General features: G+C 34.0%; 1 protein-coding gene across 6 annotated transcripts in view; it reads left to right on the plus strand.

The window, feature by feature from the left end:
- The window catches only part of LOC118646831 (DNA/RNA-binding protein KIN17-like), a 58,406-nt gene that overhangs the window by 19,833 nt on the left and 11,279 nt on the right, over window positions 1-27,294 (plus strand). For 2 of the 6 annotated variants that reach the window (XM_036290564.1, XM_036290565.1), the window contains exons 2-3: window positions 21,370-21,782; window positions 22,219-22,505. In XM_036290564.1, coding sequence (XP_036146457.1) covers window positions 21,377-21,782; window positions 22,219-22,487 — 675 coding nt within the window. In that variant the 5' untranslated portion in view covers window positions 21,370-21,376 and the 3' untranslated portion in view covers window positions 22,488-22,505. Of the gene's footprint in view, window positions 1-21,300; window positions 21,783-22,218; window positions 22,506-27,294 lie in introns of those variants that run through there. The other 4 variants (XM_036290567.1, XM_036290568.1, XM_036290566.1 and 1 more) reach the window with 3 other exon arrangements.

A 27,294-nucleotide genomic window follows, 5' to 3' on the forward strand; every position in this document is an offset into this window, starting at 1 on the left:
TATATCGGGCTTATTGAGACAATACATATCATTGTTCAATTTCATTATATGCTTGATATATATATCGCCTATTATATTGAAATTTTTCATGCATTAATTACTTGGCATCGATATTAGAGTAACTCTAGCTTCACAAGAACACGAGAATTATTGTCACAATTGTAATTATAAGGCTTAGTATTTCAAAATATATTTTTCTTTCCTGGGATGTATGATTCTCCTGCAGTTAATGATTTGATTAGATATAATTATTAGGATAGAATTTGTGTGGATAATCTAGATAACCTGTAACTTTTCAATTAATTATTAATATAGGTTAAGCAAATAATTATATTCCCTGTAAGTATTCTATCTCACTATTTATCTTACTTAATTTTCACCGGATATATTGCTTTCAATGGCATTCCATTGTGATAAACACGGCTGTCCTTGAAGTATTTACACTTGATCTTTGTTGTTGGAAGTTTCTATTATTGATGAGGCCCAACATTCCTTCTATATAATTTCTGATACTATATTTTGTATACTATTTCAAATTATTTTATTACTTTATTCACATCTGTTGGAGCCTTCAATTCTGTTATTCCTTGCTTGGTATTAATTTGGATACTGAGTTGAAGATTACCTGATTTAATGAGTTAAATTTAAGCGTATATTCTACTCCTTAATTAAGAGTTTCTCCTTAATTATAAGATAATATCTTTGTGTATGTTTGATATTTTTGCTGTGATTTTTATTATTCCTTATTATTAATTGAAATAACGAATTTCAAAAGGATTTTGATCTGAAACAAACTAAATATTATGTGTAATACTAATTAAGGATTCGATAAAGGATCAATTTTGCACATGTGGCCCTTATAAAAGAATATTTGGTTTGTGAAAGCAATCTTTTCACGCTATATATTTTGGCGTCTGTTGTTTTTGTTATATTTCAAATTATATTGGTGTGCTTTTCACATTTGATGGAATTATTGAGCTTAATGTCCCTTATTTGGTTGCTACTCGGATACTGAATTATAGTTCCACCACTTCGGTGAATTAAATTTGGTGAAATAGTTTATTCTGTGATTTATATTCTACAAAGTTTTAAGAATCAATTTCTAATATAGCTTGTAATTTTATTATTGCTCTTTTATATTGATCGAGTTTATTAAATTAAATTTCAGATAAGAGTTTATCATGTTATAAATTAAAATATATTTACAATGCCTAATAAAAATAAGAAAAAGGATAAAAATCAGAATTCTGATAAAAGTGTGAAATCCAATAATCAACTAACTGTCACAAAGAGACCGCACTCTGAAGTCTCTCCGGACAGTAGTCCTTTGGTGGGAGAGATGTTCGCTGAATCCTATGAATCCACAATAAATGAATCTAATCCGATTCAAATACAATCACAGAATATCCCGACATCTAATACAGTCATTGGCACCGACAGGTTTGGGTGATACTACTTCCCTTCCCTCTCCACTCTCAATCAACTCGGGACCGGTTCCATCAGACTTACAAGGGGACCTTACGGGTCATGGGTCATCGATTTTTTTCATACTTATAGGATTTGAAGATCAATACCCGGACTTCAATTTCTTAAAGCAGTACGATGCGCTTCTCAAAAATACTCGAGAAAATCGATTTTGAAGATTTCCGATATCTTTAAGTACAGAAAATTTTGACGTATTGTTAGAGCAGCTCGTAGCCGAGCGCACAGAGCTCTAGTTTCGTAAGCGCGGAGTTGCTGGTTCGATTCTCGCTGGTCCCAATTTTTTTTTAATAAGTCAATGTAGTTTTTTTAAAATTGTATATCTTAACATTTATCAAATTGAAATGCTAATTAATTATTAAATATTTATTTGTTATTTTTTAAATAAAAATTAACATCCCTTTATTTTTATTTAACGGTAAAGTACGAATAGCACAGCATCTGCTCTCTCGGAACCTTTACTTCTTCCACTTTTTGCAAGGCTGTTCTTTGTTCACGATTAGATGCGAAAGCATGAGGATCGACCAGGATCGACTTACAATAAACTCGACTTGTAAACTCCGACTAACGTGTTAAAAATACAGCGTAAAATGTAAGCGATAAAATAACTGAATATTATTTGTACATATTTTTGCATTTAGCAATAAGACGTTTTCCATTTTTGTACCAAATTTTAATTTATTATAAATATTCGCATTTTCAAGCAAGTGGTAATTAAAAATAAAAAGTTGTTAATTTTTATTTAAAAAATAACGAATAAATATTTAATAATTAATTAGCATTTCAATTTGATAAATGTTAAGATATAGGATTTAAAAAAAACTCCATTGACTTATTAAAAAAAAAATGGGGGCAGAGCGAGAATCGAACCAGCGACTTCGCGCTTACTAAACTAGAGCTCTGTGCGCTCGGCTACGAGCGACTCTGACGATAGGTCAAAATTTTCTGTACTTAAAGATATCGGAAATCTTCAAAATCGATTTTCTCGAGTATTTTTGAGAAGCGCATCGTACTGCTTTAGGAAATTGATGTCCGGGTACTGATCTTTAAATCTTATAAGTATGAAAAAAATCGATGACCCATGACCCATAAGGTCCTCTTGTTAGTGCAATCTGTAGATATGCCTCGGGACTCTCAGTCTGTTGATCCGAAGGGTAAAGCTCCGCTCCTTTCTCAGACTATTCCTGTTGGATCTTCTCTGGGACATAAGCATCTGTCAGTGCGTTCTCAGTTTATCAATTCACAAAGATGTAATAATAAATATTCCTCAAATAGTCTACCACTTTTCATGGTCCACATGGAAGGCGTTTCAGATAATTGCGAGTCCAATTTGGGAAACTTGCACTCTATGAGTCTTGGTAGGTTATTGTGTTCTAAATTTAATTATGTTAAAGAAATTAAGAGACTCGGGAGAAATATTATTAAGATAATTTTTACTTCATATATCGAAGCTAATAAGATGGTGGAAGCTTCCCCTGATCTTTTTAAAGATTCAATTGCTTACATTTCCAACCATTGTATATATAGAATAGGTGTAGTCAGAAATGTTAACATTGAATTATCAATATAGGAAATTTTGGATGGAATTGCAGGGCGAGCCGGTTAAGATTTATAAGATAGAAAGACTTAAAACAAGAGACCCATTGAATCATGAATCTCTCACTGATACACACTCAATTAAGGTCTGGTTTGAGGATACCTTATTACCGGAGTATATTTGTATTTGGAGAGTTAAATGCTCGGTCAGTCCATTTATTAATAGAGTTAGGAAATGTCTCATCTGCTCTAGGTAGGGTCACTGCTTATGCTTGCAGAGGGACCCCCACCTGTAGCAGATGCGATGAAGCTCATAAATCCGAAACTTGTTATAGCATAACAGTTAGATGTACTAACTGTAAGGGGAATCACCATTCATTCGATATTAATTGCCCGGTATTTGCGAAATTTTAGATTATTAATACAAACATGGCATTTTGCAATACGGATAGAAGAAATGCAATTAAACTATTGAAAATTAAGAATATTACATCACCATTGATGGCACAAAATGTATTTAAATCTTCCGCTTTTAAGGGTTGGTCCCTTGTGGGTTCTGGTCGATCCACCATAAAAACAAAAATAAATCACGAACCCCAAATGCAACTAGAAAGTTTGGCTAAAAAATACACAACTATTAATGACTCGGTCAATATCATTGATATACCTTTCAATAAAATAAAACATAAGTCTAAACGAATCCGTATGAACAGTGAACCAATCATTGGCTCTGTTAAACTGGATAACCTAAAATCTAAAAGTCAAAAACAGCCTCCTTGGAGTAAAGACTCTTTATTAAATATTAATACGGATATGCCGGATAGCTCTCATAATCCTGAGTCGTTTAATTCATATCCACATCGAGAAGCTCTGTCTGCTAATTTTGAAGGATCCGTTTCCAGTTTGGAGGAGGGATCTATTTTGAATAAATTAAATTTATATAACTCACAGGAAATTTCTCAAGACCCTAGAAGTCAACCCTTAGTGGGAATTATATTAAACGATATATATATGTTACTGAAAGAAAATAAAAGCTTTTCTGACATAAAAGCTGAAATTCTCAACTATATTTATAACATTAAACTTTAAGCATTATATTAATCATAACTCTGTATTTAAAACTATAATTAATCAACTTATAAATTTGTATAATTATTATTTTATCTTTTAGTTTTTTTTTTAGTGATTATATAATTCGTTAAGTGGTCTTTAGTCTCGATCAAGTCCTTCTTCCAATATATTATGAGTCTAAAAGTCCTGCAATGGAACTGCCGTGTTTTGCATGGAAAGTTTGCTGAAATGTCTAATTTAATCTTGAGTTATGATATAGTGTGTTTACAAGAGACTTGGTTAAAAACTGAAGATTATTTCAACTTTAGACATTTTGCTACTTTTAGAGTTGATCGATTAAATAATACAACTGGTGGAGGGGTCGCCATCATATGCAAAAGATCTTGGGATCCTATTCGTATTGATATCTTTACTCCGCATTCTTTTAATATTGATATTGTTATGATTAAGATAAAATTAAAAGATATCTTTTTGTTTATCACATCAATTTATAACCCGCCCAGTAATAATACTAATAAAGCTAAATGGAAATTTCTATTAAATTATCTATCTCAAATCTGCTCTCAATATCCTCTCTTGATCTGTGGGGACCTTAACACTCAGCATGCAAGTTGGGGTTCTTCATTAACCAATTCTTGTGGAAATGCTCTTAATGAAATCATTCATTTATCTGATTTTGTTTATTTAAACGATGGTTCACCCACAAGAGTCTCAGCTAATTCTAATCACCATAGCGTACCAGACTTGTCTCTGGTTTCATCTCATTTTGATTCTCACTGTTTTTGGTCTTTGTTAGAGGAATCACTCGGGAGTGATCACATACCTATTGTAATCAACATTAATACCAGTAGTAATACTCAGAATTATGCATATAATCGTCCCAAATTAATATATAAACATTTTGATAAACTTTTATTCTCAAGATTTTGTGATGAGTATTTTAGTAGTATAAGGCCCGGTTCCACAACTCACGATTAACTGCTAACGGGAGGTTAATAGATTTTCTGTCTCTCCTTAGATAATAATATAGAGAAAGATAGGTAGTCGATTAATCTCCCGTTAGCAGTTAACCATGAGTTGTGGAACCGGGCCTTACTGAATTACCAGATTTGGTAGGCAGTGAAATATATGACTTATGGTATTCAGGTGTTATTAATTGCGCTTATAAGGCGGGTATCAGGTCCTCGGACAAAGAGGGTAATGTTAAGTTTTTTGATAATACGTCGAGCAAATGGAACTTTTATAGACCAGTTATCTCTAAGGGTATCTCTAATCAGCCTTGGTGGGATACTGAGTGTTCTATGGCGGTCGCTGACAGACTTAAAGCCTTTAGGACATTAAAGAATCATCCAAATAGATTAAACCTACTTGCATATCGAGAAGCTTCTAATGCAGCAAGAAAATTGATTTCAAAGAAAAAATCACAAAATTTCAAAAATTTTGTCGAGGCAATAGGACATAATCTCAATTCAAATACATTTTGGAATACCATTAATAAGTTTAAGAATAGCGCTTTTTTTCAATCAAAGGATCACTTTAATATTTCTAGACTTGAAAAAATTGAAACGGTTATTAACAAGGTGGCTCCTCATTGGTGCGATTCCCCTTTTTCGAATATACAACAGTGCAATTCAATCTCATTGTTTGACGAACCATTCCAGTTTTATGAGCTATGTGATGCGATCAAGGCTTCTAGGATTGGATCTGCGGCTGGTCCGGATCTTCTGGATAATCGTCTTCTCAAAGAGTTGCCTTCTTCCGCTTTGAGGATTTTACTTCATTCTTTCAATACTATAATTATAGATGGTTCGTTTCCTTCCTCGTGGAAGAAATACGATATAAGGTTGATTCCGAAACCTTTCAACAACGGATACAGGCCGATTTCTCTAGCCTCATCCACATTGAAGATTTTCGAAAAACTAATTAATAAAAAATTCGATAGATTCATTGAATTGGAAATTTTACTTTCTACATCCCAGTGCGGCTTCAGAAGAGGCCGCTCTGGAGATGATTGTCCATCCATCCTTAATATTGATATCTACAAAGCATTTATGAAGGGAGAAATGGTTGGTGCCCTCTTTCTTGATATCGAGGGAGCATACGATAATATTATACCTCAGATGTTATTTGACAATCTGAATCGATTGAGAATGCCTGATGGATATAAAGCCTTCTTTTTAAATTTTCTTAAACCTAGATCAGTTGATTTCTACGAGTCAGGACAATTTATTTCTCGACGTCTGATAGGTAAAGGCCTTCCGCAGGGATCGGTGCTGAGCCCTATTCTATTCAATATCTACATCAGTAACTGTCTAAATCATATCTTAATAAGATTCTAAGGGTGACGTCCCATGGCGCGTATTGCGATACGCGCGTATCGGGCGTATTAAATTTCGACCAATGACAGACGATCCGCCGTTTTTGATACGTTGACGATTCGCGAAAATTCATAATCGAGCGGATCGCACACATACATATGCACAGTCATATATTGTTACATGGCGTGTGCACTGGGCGGTGTATATATTTACTTCTTTTTACTATAACCTCTTCAGATTTATGAGTACTACGCGTGCTACTCCTTCTTGTCACCTTTTGTGTACTTTTTATGGGCACGAAAAGGTTGGAAATGGCCACGCATGCTTGTGTGTGTGTATGTTCGATACGCTGAAATGTGGCTCTTATGTCCCATGGAGCGGATTACGCGGAAGCAGAATCAGCGGATCACTAATCACGGGATCGTTCTAATAGAACCTTTTTAAAAATTCTGTTGAAACAGTCCCATGACTGGTGATCCGCTCGTTCCGCTTCCGCGTAATCCACTTCATGGGACATAAGAGACATATTTCGGCGTACTGAAAGCAGCGGAATATCTGTGATTGATTGCAGAGTTTAATACGCGCGTATCGCAATACGCGCCATGGGACGTCACCCTTAGGGTGCGGTCCCATGAAGCGGATTATGCGGAAGCGGAACGAGCGGATCACCAATCGCGGGATCATTCTGATAGAACTCTTTTAAAGATTCCGTCGAAACGGTCCTGTGATTGGTGATCCGCTCGTTCCGCTTCCGCATAATCCGCTCCATGGGACCCCACCCTTAGAATCTAATCCACTAATTTCTATATTCCGATAATTGTACATATTTTGTAATACGTCATATTGTTTAAATAAATAACAAAATATATATAACTCAATGTTATTATTATTTAAATAATTTAATTTTTCTTTTTTTATTTTATTAATAATTTTACTAAATCTCAAGATTTTAATTTTGGCGCTATTGAAGAGTGGGGGGATTTATTAGGAAGGCCTCCGAGCTGGTAGATAGCTCTGAAACTCGGACACTTGTGCTCTTATGGCAGCTTCCACTCTATCTGATCCTCTTTGGGAAAAGCTAAGTATCATGTGGTATCCAGTGATGGGAACTCGCGAGATATTCCGCGCGGCAGGCGCGTTTGTGCGCATGCGTGAGGTGACGTATCAGTACTTTTTCAGTGACGGTTGTAGGTACTATATCGGGTGCCTACAAGGGTCCAAACATGCGTATAAGTGGCTGTATTTTATTTTTATTATATGTTGTTTTAATGCACCATATTTATTATGTTCAATTTTAGTGCAAAAATGCTAATAAGATTTTTACAAGTTTCTTATAATAAATGTTGATATTTATGTAATAAATCGGCTATAATTGTTACAAAAAAATATATTAAATAAATAAAATTTATTATTGTTCATAAGTGGGATTTTGTTTTAATATAAAATATTAATAAAAACTTTTCTCTTTACAATATTTTTCACATTCTTTTATCGATGAATATTAGGACCTTTACAGTACCACTAAATATATACGTTAATGCGCTGCGCCGCTGTTGCTTAGATGCGCGTGCGCGAGAAATATCTCGCGAGTTCCCATCACTGGTGGTATCATGAGCGATACTGAAAAACAGCAGAGCGTTTAAAATCTGAATCCACCACATCAGGCTATAAAAATCATTTGAAAAATTACAAAACGAGAGTGGCAGGATATTGTCCCTCCAAGGACAAAAGTCATACGTGTCGCATATCCACCTGAGATTTGGCACATTAAACTTTCTTAAAAAAAAGGGGGGGGGATTCTAACCTGGTGAGTAGTCAACTTTAACGATTAATATTTCGCTAAATGAGGCAGAGCGACGCTTTTTTTCTGCTAGATTCTTTCATTTCGTGCAAAAACCCGTTGAATGAGCATAATTTTATTGATTTTAAAAAGTAGGTCTTCTAAACTGAACAATTACCGCTGGCTTAAGAGGATGCTAAAGCCGTGTGTTTTACCGACATTCTGTTTAATCACTTAATTTTGAATTGAATTTACAGAATTGATAATCCTTTTACACTTTTAAAGTACGTACACAAATGAACCCAGGGACGATTAGATAAAGACCAAAAATGCAAAAAATTTTTTAAAGTTTATTTGTTCATAAAACTATTTGCTTCAAAATACAAGTTATGTAGCTTACGTACAAATGAATGGTGTTCCCGGGTTTGGAATAGATTGAGGAATAAGATTATAATCGTCAAATTACGATTACAAGTCGTACAAAAAAGATATTTTAAAAATAAATGCGCTTAAATGAATAAAATTTTTGATCACATAAATATGTTTTTTTACGGCTTGTAAACGTAATTTGACAAATATAGTCTTATTCCTTCTATTCCAAACTGCGAGACACCATTTATTTGTAAGTATAAGCTATATAACTTGTATTTTAAAGCAAATTTTTTCATGAACAAGGATAAATAATGACTCTGCATTATCGACCTCAATCAAGTTTGATGGGCAGTTTAGCATCCTCTTAATATGCAAAAATAAAATTCTTTGTCTAGAAGTACTTCGGGAATAATTTAAAATATAGACAATTATTTGACAGGGTCATTCAGAATAACATTAGGTCCGTAAAATAACGTATTCCTGACGCAATTCTAAAACGATTTTTCCTTTACCAAAATTTTATTTGAAGCGTAGTTTTAGAGTTATAAGCCAAAATAGTTAACGAATTACGCGTCGAGTACAGAAGGCAGGCAGGGGCGGCGCGTCACGAGCGTAACGCGGGCGCGGCTGACTATCCGCGCCAGCTGACCGGTGATTACCACCGCGTAAGTCGCTATTTTATCTTATAACATAAAATTATGCTTTAAATAAAATTTTGGTAAAGAAAAGATTGTCTCGGAATTATGTTAGGAATACGTGTTTTTTAGAATCATTGTAATAATTCAAAGTTGTTTTGGATCGCCGGCGGTCGAACGCTGCAACCAGCTGATTGCTACTTACACGCGATGTGTGTGTATGCCGTGTTTCTATAAGAGAGCGCGAGAGAGTGAGAGAGAGAGAGAGAGAGGGGGAGGAGGAGGACATACGTTCATACACACGCTCGCACACACTTTCTCTCTCTCTCTCTTTTTCTCTTTTTTACACAAGCACGGCATACATACACACATCGCGTGTAGCAATCAGCTGGTTGCAGCGTCTGACGCACAAACACTCATACACTCTCTCATTTAATTACTCACACACCTGTTCACTCACCTTGTAGCAGCGTAGCCAATCTTCATGCTTATGAACAATCATCAGAGATGATTGTTAAAGATACGCGACACATTCAAACTTTCTCGCTTTTACTAATTACACTCAATTGATAATTACACAATAAAAATTACAGGTTTACTGTTTATTCATTCACTACGGATTTCCAAAAATTATTTTACTCATCGTTTTCAAAAATTACTTTAAAAGAAACGCGAATGCAAATAGCGCAGGACTCGACGCGAAGCGACGGACCGCAGAGACTGCACGACGACGACCACGAGGGTTAAGGCCATCACACAATGCCAGGCAACAAGCAATAGGAACAGGAAATAAGGAAAGAGAGAAAGAGAGAAGATGATCCTTTCTCTCTTTCATTATTTCTGTTCCTATTGCCTGTTGCCTGGCATTGTGTTTAGACCCTTATGTTTACAACGTGCTGCGACTGGGACCAAAAATGCCGGCGCGGCGCCGTAAACAGAGGCAGCGAGCGCGTCAGTGCGACGGCGTGGTAGGAGTCGCTGTCGCGACTGTTGCCGTCTGCGGCACCGCATCCTTGGCTGCATGGCGCGTGATTGACGCGAGCGGCAAGATAAAACAAACGATCGGCTAAAACCTTTGTATTGCGAATGCGGTAGAAAACATGAAACGTATGACGTACTTAAAAAAATTCATTATTTATTATAATTAATAACTATTTCTAATTGTAATAAATAATTATTATTTTAAAAAGCATATGTTATACGTTATTACGTTTTCAAAACTATTGCAGTTACGATACAAAAGTGTCAGTCATCGCAAGAATAATGTAATTAATAAATTACATTTGAGAAAATTTATTTTTATTCTGCTCGTGAGAGATGTTCCACTGTCGAAATGTATTGGTCGCTCTGAAAAGAGCGGATTGTTAAAAAAATTTTTTAAAGTAGATACTCGAAATGCCCGCCGTCCATTCTAACGCAAGCTCTCATGCGTTTTAATAAATTTCTTTCGACGTTCTTCATTACTTCTTCGTCGATATCCCAAACAGCAAATCGTAATCTTGTCTCTAGGTCTTCGATATCTTCGGGAAGCATTTTACAAATTACTTCCTTACAATATCCCCATAAGAAGAAGTCTAGAGGATTAAGATCCGGAGATCTTGCGGGCCAACGTATCGGGCCGTACCGACCCATCCAGCGTCCGGGAAAATGTTCGTTTAAGTAATTTGTAACAATTCTGGCGTTGTGTGGCCCAGCACCGTCTTGTTGAAAGATAATCTTGTTTCTTTCAAATAATGGTACATTTTTTAGGAAATCTGGTAAATTTTCTGTTAGAAAATCAACGTAGGTTCTTCCAGTTAAAATGTCTTGGAGAATAACTGGACCAAGTATCTCAGTGCCTCTTATTCCAGCCCACACATTAAGTTTCCAACGAATTTGAAAATTTCGGAGTTGCGTGACTCTGGGATTTTCTAACTCCAAAAGTGCATATTATGCACATTAAAAATTCCTTCTTGCGTGAATAGCGATTCATCGCTGAATATTACACGAAAGGAATATCGAGGATCTCGATCAATGTTTCGCAGAAAATTTTCGCAAAATATTCGTCTTGCAGAGTAATCTGCTGGTCGTAAATGTTGCACGCGTGTATAATGAAACGCGTGCAACTTTTCTTCTTTTAATATCCTTTGTACGGTTGACCAAGATAAGTGTTGTTTTCGAGCAACTACCCGAATACTCGTTTCAGGATTATTCTCGAAAGCACGTAACACTCTCTCCGTGTTCCGTACATTTCGAACATTGCGATCTCTCCCAGCGTCATGTTTGTTCGGCAGGAGACTGCCAGTATCGTGAAGTCTTTGAGCTGCTGTATGTATGACTTAACCCGATGGATGTCTTCGGTGTGGAAACAATTCGGCGTATCTTTTTGCAGCAGGGTACGGCTGCCCGTGACACTCGCCAAGTGCCATTATCATGTCGTAGTACTCTTGACTTGTGTATGCTGCCATATCTTCTTCGCTCTTATTGATAATTGCAGGGTTATTGATTGCGGCATCGATCGTGCGTCTAATTTATACGATCTTCGCGGGTGGTCGATGCCCCCTCCTCGCCCCCGCGACGAATCGTGAACACCGCACACGCTACGACAAATCGCGAACAACGAGGGGGCGAGGAGGTTGCAGCGTTCGACGGCCGGCGATCCGAAACAACTTTGAATTATTACAATGATTCTAAGAAACACGTATTCCTAACATAATTCCGAGACAATCTTTTCTTTACCAAAATTTTATTTAAAGCATAATTTTATGTTATAAGATAAAATAGCGATTTACGCGGTGGTAATCACCCGTTAGCTGACGTGGATAGTCAGCCGCGCCCGCGTTACGCTCGTGACGCGCCGCCCCTGCCTGCCTTCTGTACTCGACGCGTAATTCGTTAACTATTTTGGCTTATAACTCTAAAACTACGCTTCAAATAAAATTTTGGTAAAGGAAAAATCGTTTTAGAATTGCGTTAGGAATACGTCATTTTACGGACCTAATGTTATTCTAAATGACCCTGTATATTAAAGTACTTTTTGGGGATCTATGGAATATGTACTGAAGTTGTGGTTAAGGAAATTTTTCACATTCTCGCATAAATCTTCATTATTTCAATTCTTTTACCCAATGGATTACTGTCTCTTTTGAGACAAAGTACTACGCTTTCAATGCGCCTATTAGGCGTCAGTTATTTTAGATATAATTATAAGATAGCTCTTTTGTAGCTGTTATATACTCTTATTTTTTATTCTTTCCTTGTTACGGTAAGGAAATCTCTATAGTCATAAAAAAGGGGTCTTAAACATTATTATTAATACTCTTTGAATTTAAGAATTTTAATCTAATATTTTAATATTTTATCTCTCCAAGTGTATCGATTTTCCTTTGTAACCCTGCTCAAGGTCTATTTGCTATCATAAAGATTTCTTTGTCTCCTACATAGGGTGTTTACTTTCTTGATAATATTTGTCGTAAGCAGACTTAATGGATATCGCCACCAAGGTTGTTTTTTGAATATACGAATTTTTCCATATATCTTTTTTATATTAATGCCTTGTTACATATATACACATTGTTAGGATTTCCCTCAAGATGAAATGTAATTTTCCTAAATTAGGTTAATTTAATGTAGATATTTCCTTACACACGCTTATTGATTACATCACTATTTATTCATAGTTGTACTGCAGTAGAATACCTTGTATTCATGCATTGAGAATTAATAAAATCAAGGAACTATAATAACTGTATGAGTAAACAACAGTAGAGTATTTATTTGGTGACAGTGGCAACTCTTGCCATTACAATTATGAATACTATTATAAAGTCTAAGCTATTTCCAATAACAACAGCTTCTTTACAAAGAGAATTCATTTGTGAGTGATACGGAACTATCTAATCATGATATATTGCTGAGTCACATACTGCACAATTTTTTTTAATAAATTGGGTTAACGACTTTGTTACATAAAATTACTAGTGTTGTATATTTCTGCTTCTTGAATCGTAGATTAAATAGATAATCTCGTTTTTGGTAAGAGCAAAGTAAGATATTAATTCACGCTGTAAACCCCTCAACTTATAAAAAATGATGTATTTGCTTCTGTGAAGCTACAACTATGTCACATCTGGGTATCGATCATGTAATTTTTCTTCTAAGACAGAAACGTGAAAAGTGAAAAGTGAAACGTTACTGTCTCTTTCTATTTACCACAATAGAAAGAGATAGTTACATGAAACTTCACTTTTCACGTTTTCGCCCTAAGGAAAAAGTTACATGATCGCTGCCCTGATGTAGATGTATGAATTCAACTAATATATATTTGCCATTGCTATAATCCAAATCCATATTGGAATTCTTCTCAAATTAAGTGTTATTTTTGTTTTTTAATCTATATATGTATTTAAGGTGATTTACGCAGGTACAATCATCTATAATCATTAATGCCATTTTATATTGCGAATTCTGGTTTTATATTATCTTGTATTTGTATTTTTGTGGCTTCTGGGATAGCCACAGATCTCTATAATTTGCGTGATAAACTGGTATATATATTTTAGATCTTGCGTTTTCAGAACATATGTATTCCTCTTTAAATATATTTATTGTTAATTCTATAAATCCCAAGTCATTCTTGAAATCATTATTGTTGGTATTGGATCTAATGTATGACCGTTACAGAGCTGTCCTATATATGATTTACTGCTAACCCAATCTATCTGTTATTTGTTCATTGCTGCTATCAATAATAAAAACTGTTAATATTTGTATGCAAAATTGTTTATACATATTAATTTTGCTTTGTGGAGGCTCTAAATATAATTCTTTAAGATAAAGAACACAGTATAAGTGTAATGAGAGCCAAAGCTGAATGTTAGTAGCTTAAACATATATTATTGTGTACAAATCTTAGTTACAAACATTTCGGCGCATTGTTTTCGGCCATCTTCAGCGTATAATATAAATATGATACAATTAGTTCGTTACTTGGTTGTTAGAGATAACTTTCCAGTGCACATAAGGTTGTAGAACAATATGTATTTGTTGAAAGATACCAATCTTCTCCATTACTCAGAAAACTACATTCAGTTGAGGAATCACATTAGGATCAACAACTCATAATTAAATGAATTAATGAATATCGGTAAATACCTTATTCTGATATGGTTGAGGTTTTCATGCTTTAAAATTGGATGAATAAATTCAAACTCTAGTTCGTCGTATGTCACGTTTATGAATTTCTATATTGACAGCAAGTAATGATTGAAATAATGAAATAGATAAATAGATGTAAAATTAAATTAAATTTAAATTTGTGTCCATAGATAAAATAGAAAAGAGACGAAACGAGTAAAAAAAAAGAAGCGTAAAGCAGTCATACGTAAAACTTTGTTGTATAAGTTAATGAAAATTATGTTAAAAGGGAAGCTATTAAATCAATAAATAACTAAATTTGAACTAACATTATGCATAAAATTAAATAAAATAAAATGTATATTAAATATGAATTAAAATTAAGATAAACGTAAAAGATTAAAATTCATGAACTTGAATATTTTTTATAATAAGAGCCATTTACAATAAGATATCTTTAATATTTAATAATTCTTTATTTTCTTTAGCTATACATGCCAAGAAGGGGGCTTGGTTTACAATGATTCTAAACACTCATCCCTCTATCCACACATTCATTCTACTAAATCTCTATCCTTTTATCTTCTATTATACCATGCTTGATTTATAAACATATACGCTTCTTATCTCATTTTACAAATTTCCGCATCTGACTAGTCAGTGAACTTTACAATTAATTTTATTTCTAACTACAAGTAAGTGCCTCTAATAACCGATAACATATATAAAAATAAATTTTTACAAATACTAATAAAAACTACAGAATCTTCCTACTTATAACAGTTTTATTATATCACAGTTTCCTCTTTTGCTTATAACATCTTTCCTATCTCGTACAACATCTTACGTTCTTGTTTTATCGCATTAATTTTCGTTCCTATCTAGTTTTTAGTTCATAATTTATTTTTAACACCCTTGACAACGGTTTTGATCTATCCATTTTCCAATTCTACTGGACTGAATCTATTACCTTTATCCTTTCCTTTTGTAATTTCTTTTTTAACCAAAACTCTCTTAGAACTTTATCTTTTGTTTTATCTAGCTCATCGTTTTCTAATCTTTTTAGTCTTTTCTTCTAATTTTTACCTAATATCTTGAAAAAATTTTTTGCTATCTCGCAATCCTTAATAAAGTGTTCTAGCTTATCTTTTCCTTTCCTACAAAATACGCATAGTCTTTTTTTTTCCTGTAGCCAATATTTATTATTCTTTTCCATATTTCCGCACCATAATCTAACGCTCTCAATCCAATGTTATCTTTTCGTGCTACATTTATCCTACTTAAATAGCTAGGTAACCTATCCTATTCATATTTTCCTTATATTTGGTGTTATATCTCGCGTTTTTTAATCTACTTTCTTTTTCTTTTTGTACATCCCTGTTTCTATACTCCAGTTTGTTTATCATTTTCCTAGTCTCCTCATTTCCTAGTAGTTCAGTTTCTCTCGAGCTCTATCTATTTCTATTATAATAACTCTCTCTTTATTTCCCATAATTTATTAATCCTTCCATTCCTTCGTTGCTTTTTTATTTCAGCATAACTTTACACATCTATTATCACTCAAAACTTTAATTTTATTTAAAAAATTCTTAGCTTTGATACCCTATTTAATTATTAATTTTTCTAACCCTAACTCTCTTGACATTAAATATCTCGGAGTGCAAAAATCTAAACTAAAAATTCACCTAGCACAATCTAACATCATTTTTTCTAATTCCTTCTTCTTTTCCCATCCCCATATTTTTACTTTGTGTGATATTGCACTTTTGACTAGATAACTACTAAATAGCATCCATCTTTTACCATAATCATTTCTACATATTCTTTCCCCTAAATCCCAAACCTTATTATTGGCCGCCAATTTACCTCTCTTTCCTTTATATGATCTCTATAAATCCCTTTTTTATTGAAAGTAAAACCTAGATATTGTCGACGTACAAAACATTTTTCTCATTATTCATACCGATTTTACTTAACAGTCGCGTAATCCATACTATTTCTTTTGCTGCCTGGGCTGCACTTACATATTCAGCCTCAGTAGTTGACAGTGCAACACTTTGTTGTTTTTTGCTCTGCCAAGTTACTGCAGCATCGCTAAATTTACACAGAACACCGGTTGTCGATTTTCTCGTTACCTTATCGCCCGCGAAATCCGCATCACTGTAGCATTCGAATTTCCCGCTAGTCTTATAGTGTAAACCTACATTGTTTGTATTCTTTAGATATCTCATTATTCGTTTTACTAAGCGCCAGTGTGCATTCGTTGGAGTTTCTAATGCTCTCGAAGCTACATTAATGGCGAACGCTATGTCGGGCCTAGTGACTACCTGCAGATACATTAAATGCCCTTCTGCTTCACGATATGGCACCTCCGATTTGATTGTGACGAGATCTTTTTTGTCCCATCCACTATCTATTGGTGTTGACACGGGCTTTGCATCGTTTAATTTGAAGCGCTCTAAAATTTTCTTTATGTAGCTTTCTTGACTCAAGAATATTGATTCATCGTTTAGACGAAGTATCTCTATACCTAAGAAAACTTTAACGTCAACGGTTATTTTTGCTTTGAAATTTTTCTGTAATTTTGACAAGAAAAGATCAATGTCCTTTTCACACGTCGCCGCTATTAATCCGTCGTCTACCCATAAAACTAAAAGAAATATCCCTTTGTTTTTTATTTTATAAAACATACACGAATCGGCACTGCTCTCCCTCAAGTTGCAATTTGTAAGAAATTCTGTGAAAAGTTCATTGCCTCGGACTTTGCTTTAGAGTCTAAAGCAAAGTCCGAGATAATGAACTTTTCACAGAATTTCTTACAAATTCTCCGGTAGTACGCTTTGATACAATAAGAATCGTGTTAAGCATTGTTGCACGCGAAAAATTACATTTGCGACAATTTGATATAAAAACCGCGTTTTTATACGGAACCGTAAACGAAGAAATTTACATGCAACAACCAAAAGGGTTCGAAGACGGTACCATGCGCGTATGTAAACTATTAAAAAGTTTACATACGCGCATGGTACCGTCTTCGAACTCTTTTGGTTGTTGCATGTAAATTTCTTTGTTTATGGTTCCGTATAAAAACGCGGTTTTTATATCAAATTGTCGCAAATGTAATTTTTCGCGTGCAACAATGCTTAACACGATTCTTATTGTATCAAAGCGTACTACCGGACTGAAGGTCTCGAAGTAATCAATTCCCTCCTTTTGAGAGCAACCTTTGATTACAAGCCGCGCTTTATAATTATCTTTCGATTCTAATCTGTCTTTACGCCGAAATATCCATCGATTTTGAATAATGCGCGCGTTGTTTGGCTTTTCTACTAGAGCATACGTATTGTTTTCACGCAGCGACTTTATTTCTTTTTCCATTGCAATTTTCCAATTTTTCGCGTCTTTCGATTTTATTGCTTCCTTATAGTCTATCGGTTCGGCGTTAGCTAAATTTGCAACTGGATTGCCGTAGAATTCAGGTTGTTTAAGTTTAGACCGATCTCTCAATTTTCTGTCATACGCGTTTTCGTTTTCTCGTTCGGTTTCGCGTGGCTCTATTTCACGAGTTTTTAATGACTCTATTTCTCGCGGTCCGCAGTCATTTACTTGAGACTTTATGTGATTGTTCTTTATTTTAATTTCAGTCTCAGTTTTGGCCAATTTTTTATCCTTAAATAAAACGTCTCGACTTACTATGATATTGCGAAGTTCCGGGATCCACACACGATATCCTCGCATACCTTCAATGTATCCTACAAAATAGCCCTTATATGCTTTTCGGTCTAATTTCTTTCTCTTCTCTTTAGGTACGTGCACGAAGCATTCGGTGCCGAAAACTCTGAAATAATCTACGCTAGCCTCTTTGTTAAACCATAATTCGTACGGAGTCTTATTACCTGACTTAGTGGGCCCTGTTCTATTTAATATGTGTACAGCGCAATTAATCGCTTCTGCCCATAAGAACTGCGGTAGGTCGGGTCTCGAATACAGCATTGAACGTGCGGCTTCTACTATGATGCGATTTTCGCGTTTGGCCGTACCATTCAATTCTGGCGTATACGGAACGGTGACCGTATGCTTAATACCTGATTTATTAAGAAAATCACGGACGTTTTTGTCAATATATTCTCGACCCCCATCCGTACGCAGTACACTTTTACATTGTTACCGAAGCGCGTTTTTACTTCTTTGCAGAAGATCTCTATCTTGTCTTTTACTTCAAATTTGTTACGCAGGAAGTAAATTACTCGATATCTGCTGTAATCGTCCTTAAAGGTGACAAAATATCTATTTTTTCCGAGTGACTCTACATTCATCTGTCCGCATACATCGGAATGAATTAGTTCTCTAGGCTTGGTAGCGCGTTCAGTTCTTTCTCCGAACGGTAATCTATGATGCTTTCCGTATGCGCACCCATCGCAAAACTCGTTATTGATAGTTACATTGATTCCTTTTTTCTCAAGAAAATTTTTAACATGACGCTTGTTTTGGTGACCGAGTCGTTCATGCCACAATTGTAATGTATCAATTTTACTCGTAATACATGCTTTATTCGGTAGTATAACACGCAAATCTATTCTATATAAATTTCCGATTTCCATTCCTACGGCTATTATTTTATGATCGCGAGTAAGAACACATTTTTTACCGTTTTGACAAATTGAAAAGTCTATGCCCCCTTTTGCAGACGCTCATACAGAGAATAAATTATGTTTCATACCAGGCGTGTGAAGAACATCATACATGATTCCTTGTGACCATTTTCCGTTTATTCTTGTTTCGATTTTGATGTAACCTTGTCCTAGCGTTGGCACTTTTTCTCCGTTGCCAATGTAGACCTTTAGCGGCTTTTAAAACTGATGATACTCGAAGAACCAGTCTCGTTGATTTGTCATGTGGTCCGACGCCCCTGTATCTAGTAGCCAGTAGTCCTCTGTCTTTGTTTGTTCCGTAGATCTCGTGAATGCTTGTGCTGTTGACGCACTCGACGTATCTTCGTTCTCCTTGTGCTCTCCTTGCTTCGGGCAGTTTTTCTTTAAATGATCTTTTGATCCACAATTGTAACAGTCCCAGCAGTCCTTGGTTTTGTGGTTCGTTCTACCACACGTGTGGCATCTTCCTTTTTGTATTTTCGTTTTGCCTTTCTTGGAAGAGTCAGTCTTCAAATTCTTTTCCGAAATTAAGGCTGTTGTCTCTTCTTCTTCATCCTTGCCTTTCAAGCGCATTTCTTCCGTCATGAGCCTTGCCGTTAAATTTTCAATTGTTCTCTTCGTGTCGTCCGTAGAGTCCCACGCGCTGTGGAAATGGCTGAATTTGGGCGGTAGCGTGCAGAGAATCCTCGTAATTAACATAGATGCCGGTATCTCTCCCCCTAGCGCTTTCATTTTATTCACCATTCCTTCGAGCTTCGATATATGCTGTGCCACGTTTCCAGCTGGATCCCAACGAAAATCGAAGAATTCTTTTTGTATCAGAGACAGGCTTTCCTCTGACTTCATGTCAAATACTCTGTGCAACTTTTCCCACATATCCTTTGCAGTTTCACAGCTCATTATTAGCTGCAACGGTCTTGTCTCAAGAGTCGTAACGATGAGTTTTTTTGCTGCTCTGTTAGCACTCGTCCATGTGGCCAACTTTGTTTCGTACTCTTGTGTTCCTCGTGCGGGCTTGACGAGTGTGCCATCACACACCTTTAATATATCGTCACTTTCCATCAGTGTGCGTATAATAAACTGCCATTCTTGCCAATTTGCTGCATCACGCAGTTTTTCTACCTTGGTTCTGCCAACTTCCATGTTTGTTGACACGTAACTGCGCACTATTCTGACACGTGGTATAGTGTTCAAACACCGATTGCACTCTTATTGTTAGTGTTCCTTTACACGTTCACGAAGTATGATGCAACTCGCGATTTACTGAACGACAATTATTAATCTTTCTCACACGGTCGCGCCTGGGCCCATAACCTGTTGGTGTTAGTGTTAGTTGGGTGGCGAATTGTGGAAAGAGTCGATATGGAAAGATTAACTTTATTACTGCGTTTTTTTTTACATAGCACGACGAGCAGTTGCCTTTTAGGCTGCTTGCTTAGAACTGACTGACGCACTGCATTTTTCCGCTCGCATTCGGCCGCACGACGTTTTCCCCCACTCCCTACTCTCTTTTGTTTTTTGAACAGCGTCTAGATTTCGTATAGCTTGCTTTACAAAACGCTTCTGTGTCTGGTCTTTACACCGACTTTCTTTAACAAAAAAGGAAAATTTGAAATCCATAAAAGGCTTTGGTCTACCCCCACGACTGATGTTCTCTTGGACAATAGACATCCTGGTACAGTGTTCTCTTTGAGACAGAAATTTATGGAAAAGAAAGAAAAAGAAGTTTGCGTGCTAATGTTTTGGCAATTGTCTAATGAGTTTGAATAAATAAAATAATTTTTTTATACCGATAAATAAGCATTTAATCGTCCCCTTAGCTAAATAGGGAAGGGTGCCTCAAGGAAGAGAAGAAGCAAAATATCTTTAAGCAATTCATAAAAACAGTGTAAAGCGCACGATACGATTTTTATGCTAGCACGCATATGAGGCGTTTTACGATTGGGTTACAATTGGTAATATAATCATTCGAGCCAATCAGGACACGTAATAAGATGTCTCATATGCGATCTAGCATGAAAAATCGCATTGTTTACTAAAAGCTTAAGTTTGATATGTTAGGATTAAAAATGATAAATGCATTAAATTTTCTCTGATATTGTTTTTACTTGTAACTTACATACTATATGATTTTTATTGATAGTTAAACTTTAGAATGTTGTCATCACAACAATATAATGAAAAATATTTGTAACCTTAATTTTTATAAATACAAGTAATATAATTATTAAATTAAGAAGGAAGAAAAATAAGCACATTATTTTTAAGTTTAAATTTACAATAACATTCTAGGGTTAATTAATTTTTTTACAAGTTATATATTTTTAAATTTATGATGAAATAGATTTTAAGAACCAATAATTAATACTTATGATTAATAATCTTATATAAATTTCAATCTGAGATAGAAGGAACATGGGAAAACGTGAAAAAGGTACCCCAAAATATATGGCCAATAAAAACAAGGCACGAGGCCTACAAAAATTGAAATATTATTGTCAAATGTGTAAGAAACAATGCCGAGATTTCAATGGATTTAAGTGCCACACTACGTCGGAGTCGCACCATCGTCAGATGTTAATGTTTACCGAAAACGCCAACCAATTTATAGATAGATTTTCTCAAGAATTTTTACATGGATATGTAAATTTATTGAAAAGGCAATTTGGCACCAGACGAGTGCCAGCAAATCAAGTATACCAAGAGTATATTTCTGACAAAGGACATATACACATGAATGCGACTAAGTGGCTCACTTTGACCGCATTTGTAAAATGGCTTGGATCTACGGGAAAGTGCATTGTTGATGAAACTGAAAAAGGTGTGTATACATATTTAATAATAAAGTAGTTTAAAGAATTATAAAATTACATAAATATTAGTGTTAAAATCTTACTATTAACTGTTGTTGGCCTTTTTCTTCTAATTGTGTTGTGCATGGTGTTATCTAAATTATGGTATTTAATTACATTATAATATGTATTATGTATTAATGCTTTTCAAAATTAATTTTTACATAATTTAATTTAATTTGAATGCTTTTAAGATAGCTTAACACAGCTTTTAATCTAAACTTGTAATATAATTAATTTTTTAAGCCAATAACTTTAATTCAATTTAGTTTTAAAAAATATTCAATTTTAATACTATCCTTGTTTGTGCTATCTTGTATTCTAGATTATTGTCGAAATTCTATACAATTAGAGACAGGTTTATTGATAAAATTTTAGATTAAAAAATGTGTTATATTGTTTCAGGTTTATATATAACATATACTAATAGGGATCCTGAGGCACTTGTTGCGCAAGAAAAAGAAGCCAAAAGAAAAAGAATGGCCAAAAATGATCAGAAGCAAAATTTTAATTTTATCAAGCAAATTAAAGAGAAAAGTACAAATAAGGAAAGTGAAACTAAAAAGCCATTTATGCGTCCTGAAGGAAGTGCACCTTTGATTTTAAATTTAACATTCAAATCAAAGCCAAAGTTGCTTGTACTAAATGTTAATAAATTAATTGCCAATAAATAAAATTTACACAGTAAAAAATTGTTTTTTTGTCGATAAATATCCTGGTTAAAATTTTTATATTAAAATTTAACATATTTGCTAGTTAATTTAACATATTGTGTTAATTAAAGTATTAAATTATTACAATAAAAAAAGTGTAAAAGTAACGCAATGTGCGTACTTATAATTTTACACAATAAATATGTTTTTTATTGTCAGTAATACAATTTATCTGTTAAAGTTGACAGAAAAAAATGTTGAGCTTACTCTTTAATTGGGTTTTAACAAGGACCATTTCTAGTAACTTTATTATCTACCCCAAGATGGCGCATTTTTCGTGAAAAAGATTCACCTACTGGGTGAATAAAAGAGTGAGTCCCAGATCCGCACAGTAATAAACGGACACAGCAGGCTGAGTGAAACGAACACAGTAACAAATGCGCATAGTGCGAAACGGACAATCGCAAACCCATGTGGTGCAGAGATTGCTTTGCACATACACACACGGAGGGTGCAAGAGGGGCTTTGCCCCTCCCGCACCCACCCCGTCGGTAGGGGTGCCCTGAAAAGTCCCAACCCATGTGGTAAGTCTGTTATTGTGTCCGTTTTGCACTGTGCGCATTTGTTACTGTGTCCGTTTTGCACTGTGTTTACTACTGTGCGCGTCTGAGGCGCTCCCGTGCAGGTCAAGTTCGTGAAAAAAACAATTAACTATTCCAGAAGATGAACATTTAGTTAAAAATGCTGTACATTATCGATTCATAACAAGACAGCAATTAAAATATAATGTCTTCCTTTGTCGCTCTATTCTCTTGGGCTGCGTTCAGATATAAAGGTGCAATTTCATGCGAGCGAAGCAAAGCTGGCTTTTATCCCCCTCTCCATCCAATAAAAAGCAGCGTCGCTTAGCTATCGCTATTCGCCTTCTTCCTTTTCATGGAGCGAAGAAAAGCTGGCTTTTTATCCCTACTTTTATCTTTTTATGGAGTGTCTTTGCTGGCTTTCTGTTTATTTACTGTGTATTTGTATACAATCAGCATTGCAATCAACAAGAACTTCCCAAATAGCACAAAATATTATCATAAATATTTATAAATACTTTACAAATTTATTTAAAAAAAATATTTTTTTTTAATTATATAATTATTTTTCACATAAATCATTTAGAAATGATACAAAAATTATTATTATCAACAATATATAGAATATATTATTAAAATGTACTAAAAAATATTTATGATATATGAACTTGAAATATTTTTTATATTCTTTGATAATAACGATACTTGACATAACATTGATCTCTAATTACCTGTAATTACCGTAGAAGTTGCATCGAATAATTTATCCTGAAGTCGTCAGATCAAACGTGAATATTTTTCTATCGTGTTATTTTACAAAGAGTGCATTAGGGATAGTATTTCGTGCATTTCGTAATTTTCTAATAAGATGGTTACGAAAGGAGAATATATAAAGAATCAATCGTGATAAATCTTCGTTAATTTAACATTCTATAAAAAACGATGAGAGAATTTGATGCGGCAAATATTATATTATTTGCAGGTTCCATACGTTTTCATCGCTTTCTCTCTTTCGACTTTCTTATTTACAAAAGTTTATTACGATTTAAATTTGTCCTATTTTTATTAATAATTTATAATCTCGTCATGTAATCGCGAGTGTGCATAGCAGCCATCGACGCGAGCTTAGGCGCGGTGCGGCGAGACGTGGGAACGGCGACGACGCCACGCTTCTCCTTTCCCCCGCCGCTGCCGGCAGCCAATGCTTGAAACAGTAGGCCGTGCTAAGGCTCGAGCGGCTCGAGCCCTTCCTTCGGCGCGCAAGGCGCGCTCTCATTCGCATAATTTAAAAAATTTATATCTCGATTATTAGCAGACCTAACCCACCCCAATATTGAACTTTTATGTTCATCTCGATCCCATCTACCTTTTTATGAACAGTGACCAGTATGCTCTGGGACTCCCTGTATATATATATATATATATTTATTTATTTACACCTTACTCACAATATTCATAATTACAATAGATTAAGTGTGACAATGGCAATTAAGACTCAGATAACAGAATATTTATCATAAATATCTATAAATATTTAACAAATTTATTTTCAAAAAATATTTTTTAATGATTATATAATTATTTTTTATAAACGATACAAATTTAGAAATAATACAAAAATTATTATCAACAATATATAGAATGTATTTTTTTAATGTACTGAAAAATACTATTTATGAATGAACTTGAAATATTTTTTACATTCTTTGATAATAATGTATAAACATTTATTTTAAATATTTTCATAAATATTTATATGTTTTAATATAACTAATAAATATTTATTAGTTATATTTTATTTTATAAATTTAATGAAATACATATATCATAATTTTTTTATACCTGGCAAACTCGGACATAAAAATATGTACAAAATACTTATTATAAATATTTTTTCTTCTTATCAATATTTTATAAATATTTTATAAATATTTTGTGCTATCTGAGGAGAAAGAATTTATCAGAAACAAAATAGAAAATTAGCATAAGTATTCTAATTTACTATTTTTCTCTAAACGTTCTTTCTCTAAATTAATAAATATTAAATAATAATCAACTGAAAAGGATTAAGCAATTAAAATAATTCTTTATTCGCCAGTGATTGTAAAAAAACATAATGTAATTATTACATTTGACCTGAATGTGTACCACATAATTTCTATGTATCCAAGCACTTGAGAAAGATCGAAACCAACGGTCGAAACGTTATGCGTTATTTAATTAAATCAATTTGAGGCCAGCCAGGTCAAACGTAATAATTACATTATGTGAAAAGCATTAATCTGAAAAAGTAAAAAAAAATATTAATACTTTCAGAAAGAGAGAGAAAGAGTGAGAGGGGAGGGAGATGGATGCAATAATGAGAATATTATTAAGAGAAAAATTAGAAGAAGAAAAAGAGAACTTACGATTAGAACGTATATTTTTAAGAGATAGAAGCAATCCTTTTGATCTACCGAATTCAGAATTTAAACGCTTATTTTGATTATCCAAAGAATTAATGCAACAGTTAATAGAAGAATTGACACCACATATGGATGAAGGGCAAAGAGATACAAAAATTTCAATTCCGTTGCGAGTTTTTTCAATAGTACATTTTTTTGCTACTGGTCATTATCAACAAAGCGTAGGAAGTCATTTTAATATTGCAATTGCTCAACAAATGATGAGTAAACCATTACGGAAAAAACACTAAAAATAACACTTAAAAAAATACTCAAGTTGAGTGTAATTTGGGACAAGGGATAAACACTCAACTTGAGTGTTCGCTCTTTAATTTACTTTTAATTAGAGTGTTATTACTCTTAACTTGAATGTTCGCCATCTAATTAAGTGTTAATTTCAATGTTAATCCTAAATTTAAGAATAACACTGAAATTAACACTCAATTAGATGGCAAACATCTAAGTTGAAAGTAATATTCAAATTAATACTCAAAGCCAGCTGAACACTCTAATTGAATGTTTATTTTAGATATTCGTTTTATGTCCATTTCTACCAATGCAGATTAATTTTAATCTTGGTTGAACGTGTTTTTTTTGCTTTTGTTTTTATTTAATATTTTCTAATCCAATGTTTGAGAGTACACACTCAATATTAAGTGTATACCTTCAACCGATAGATGTTGAGTGTACATCTCCAACGTTTCAGTGTTCACACTTTATGTTGGAAGTATACACTCATTTATTGTGTGTTATATCCAAATGTTGAGAGTATACTTTTAAATATTCAGTATTTAAATCCAAACTTTAGTATGAACACTCAATCATTGGGTGTACACAGTCAATGTTCGAGTATAAACACTCAATCTTTAATGTAAATACTCAAGATTTGAGCGTATACACCTAAATTTGGGAGTAAACTCCCAAAATCGAGTATTAACACTCAATTTTGAGTGTAAACTCTCAAAATTAAAGTGTTTTTTCCGTAAGGAAATATCTTCCAGAAATATGTAATGCCTAGAAGCATAGAAGCTATTGCACCACGATGGATTCAGTTTCCAATTAATGAAGAAAGAAAACAACATATAAAAGAGGAATTTATGCGTAAATTTGGATTTCCTGGAATTATTGGAATAATTGATGGCACACAAGTGCGCATTAGTGAGCCAGAAGAAGATGAACATATTTATTTCAATAGAAAAGGGTATCATGCTAAAAATGTGCAGATAATTTGCGATTCAGATCTTAATATCATTAACGTTAATGCAAATTTTGATGGAGCAGCACACGATTCATTTATTTGGAATTCCTCAGCGATTAGAACTGTTTTAGAAGAAAATTATCGATTAGGTGACAGAAGAAGCTGGTTAATTGGAGATAGTGGATATCCGCTGAAACCATGGTTAATGACTCCAATACGTAATGCAAGATAAGATACACCTGAACGAAGATTTAATGACCATTTAATTATAGCACGCAATTGTATTGAACGATGTATAGGTATACATTTTTACTTCTATAATTAAACATAGACAATAAATTCTGTAATTATACATAGACAATAAATATATACACATACAGCGTGCGCACATACACATATACACACACGTATGTATAATATCACTGACGAGATACTATTAATAGTATTTCGTCGGTGATAATATATATATATATATATATATATATATATATATATATATATGTATATATATATGTATAATATATATATATATATATGTATATACAAATATATTGATATTATAATAATATTATACATTTTAGGGGTACTTAAAACGCGTTTTAGAT

The sequence above is a fragment of the Monomorium pharaonis genome, chromosome 8, assembly GCF_013373865.1.
Source record: "Monomorium pharaonis isolate MP-MQ-018 chromosome 8, ASM1337386v2, whole genome shotgun sequence".
Classification (NCBI taxonomy): Eukaryota; Metazoa; Arthropoda; class Insecta; order Hymenoptera; family Formicidae; genus Monomorium; species Monomorium pharaonis.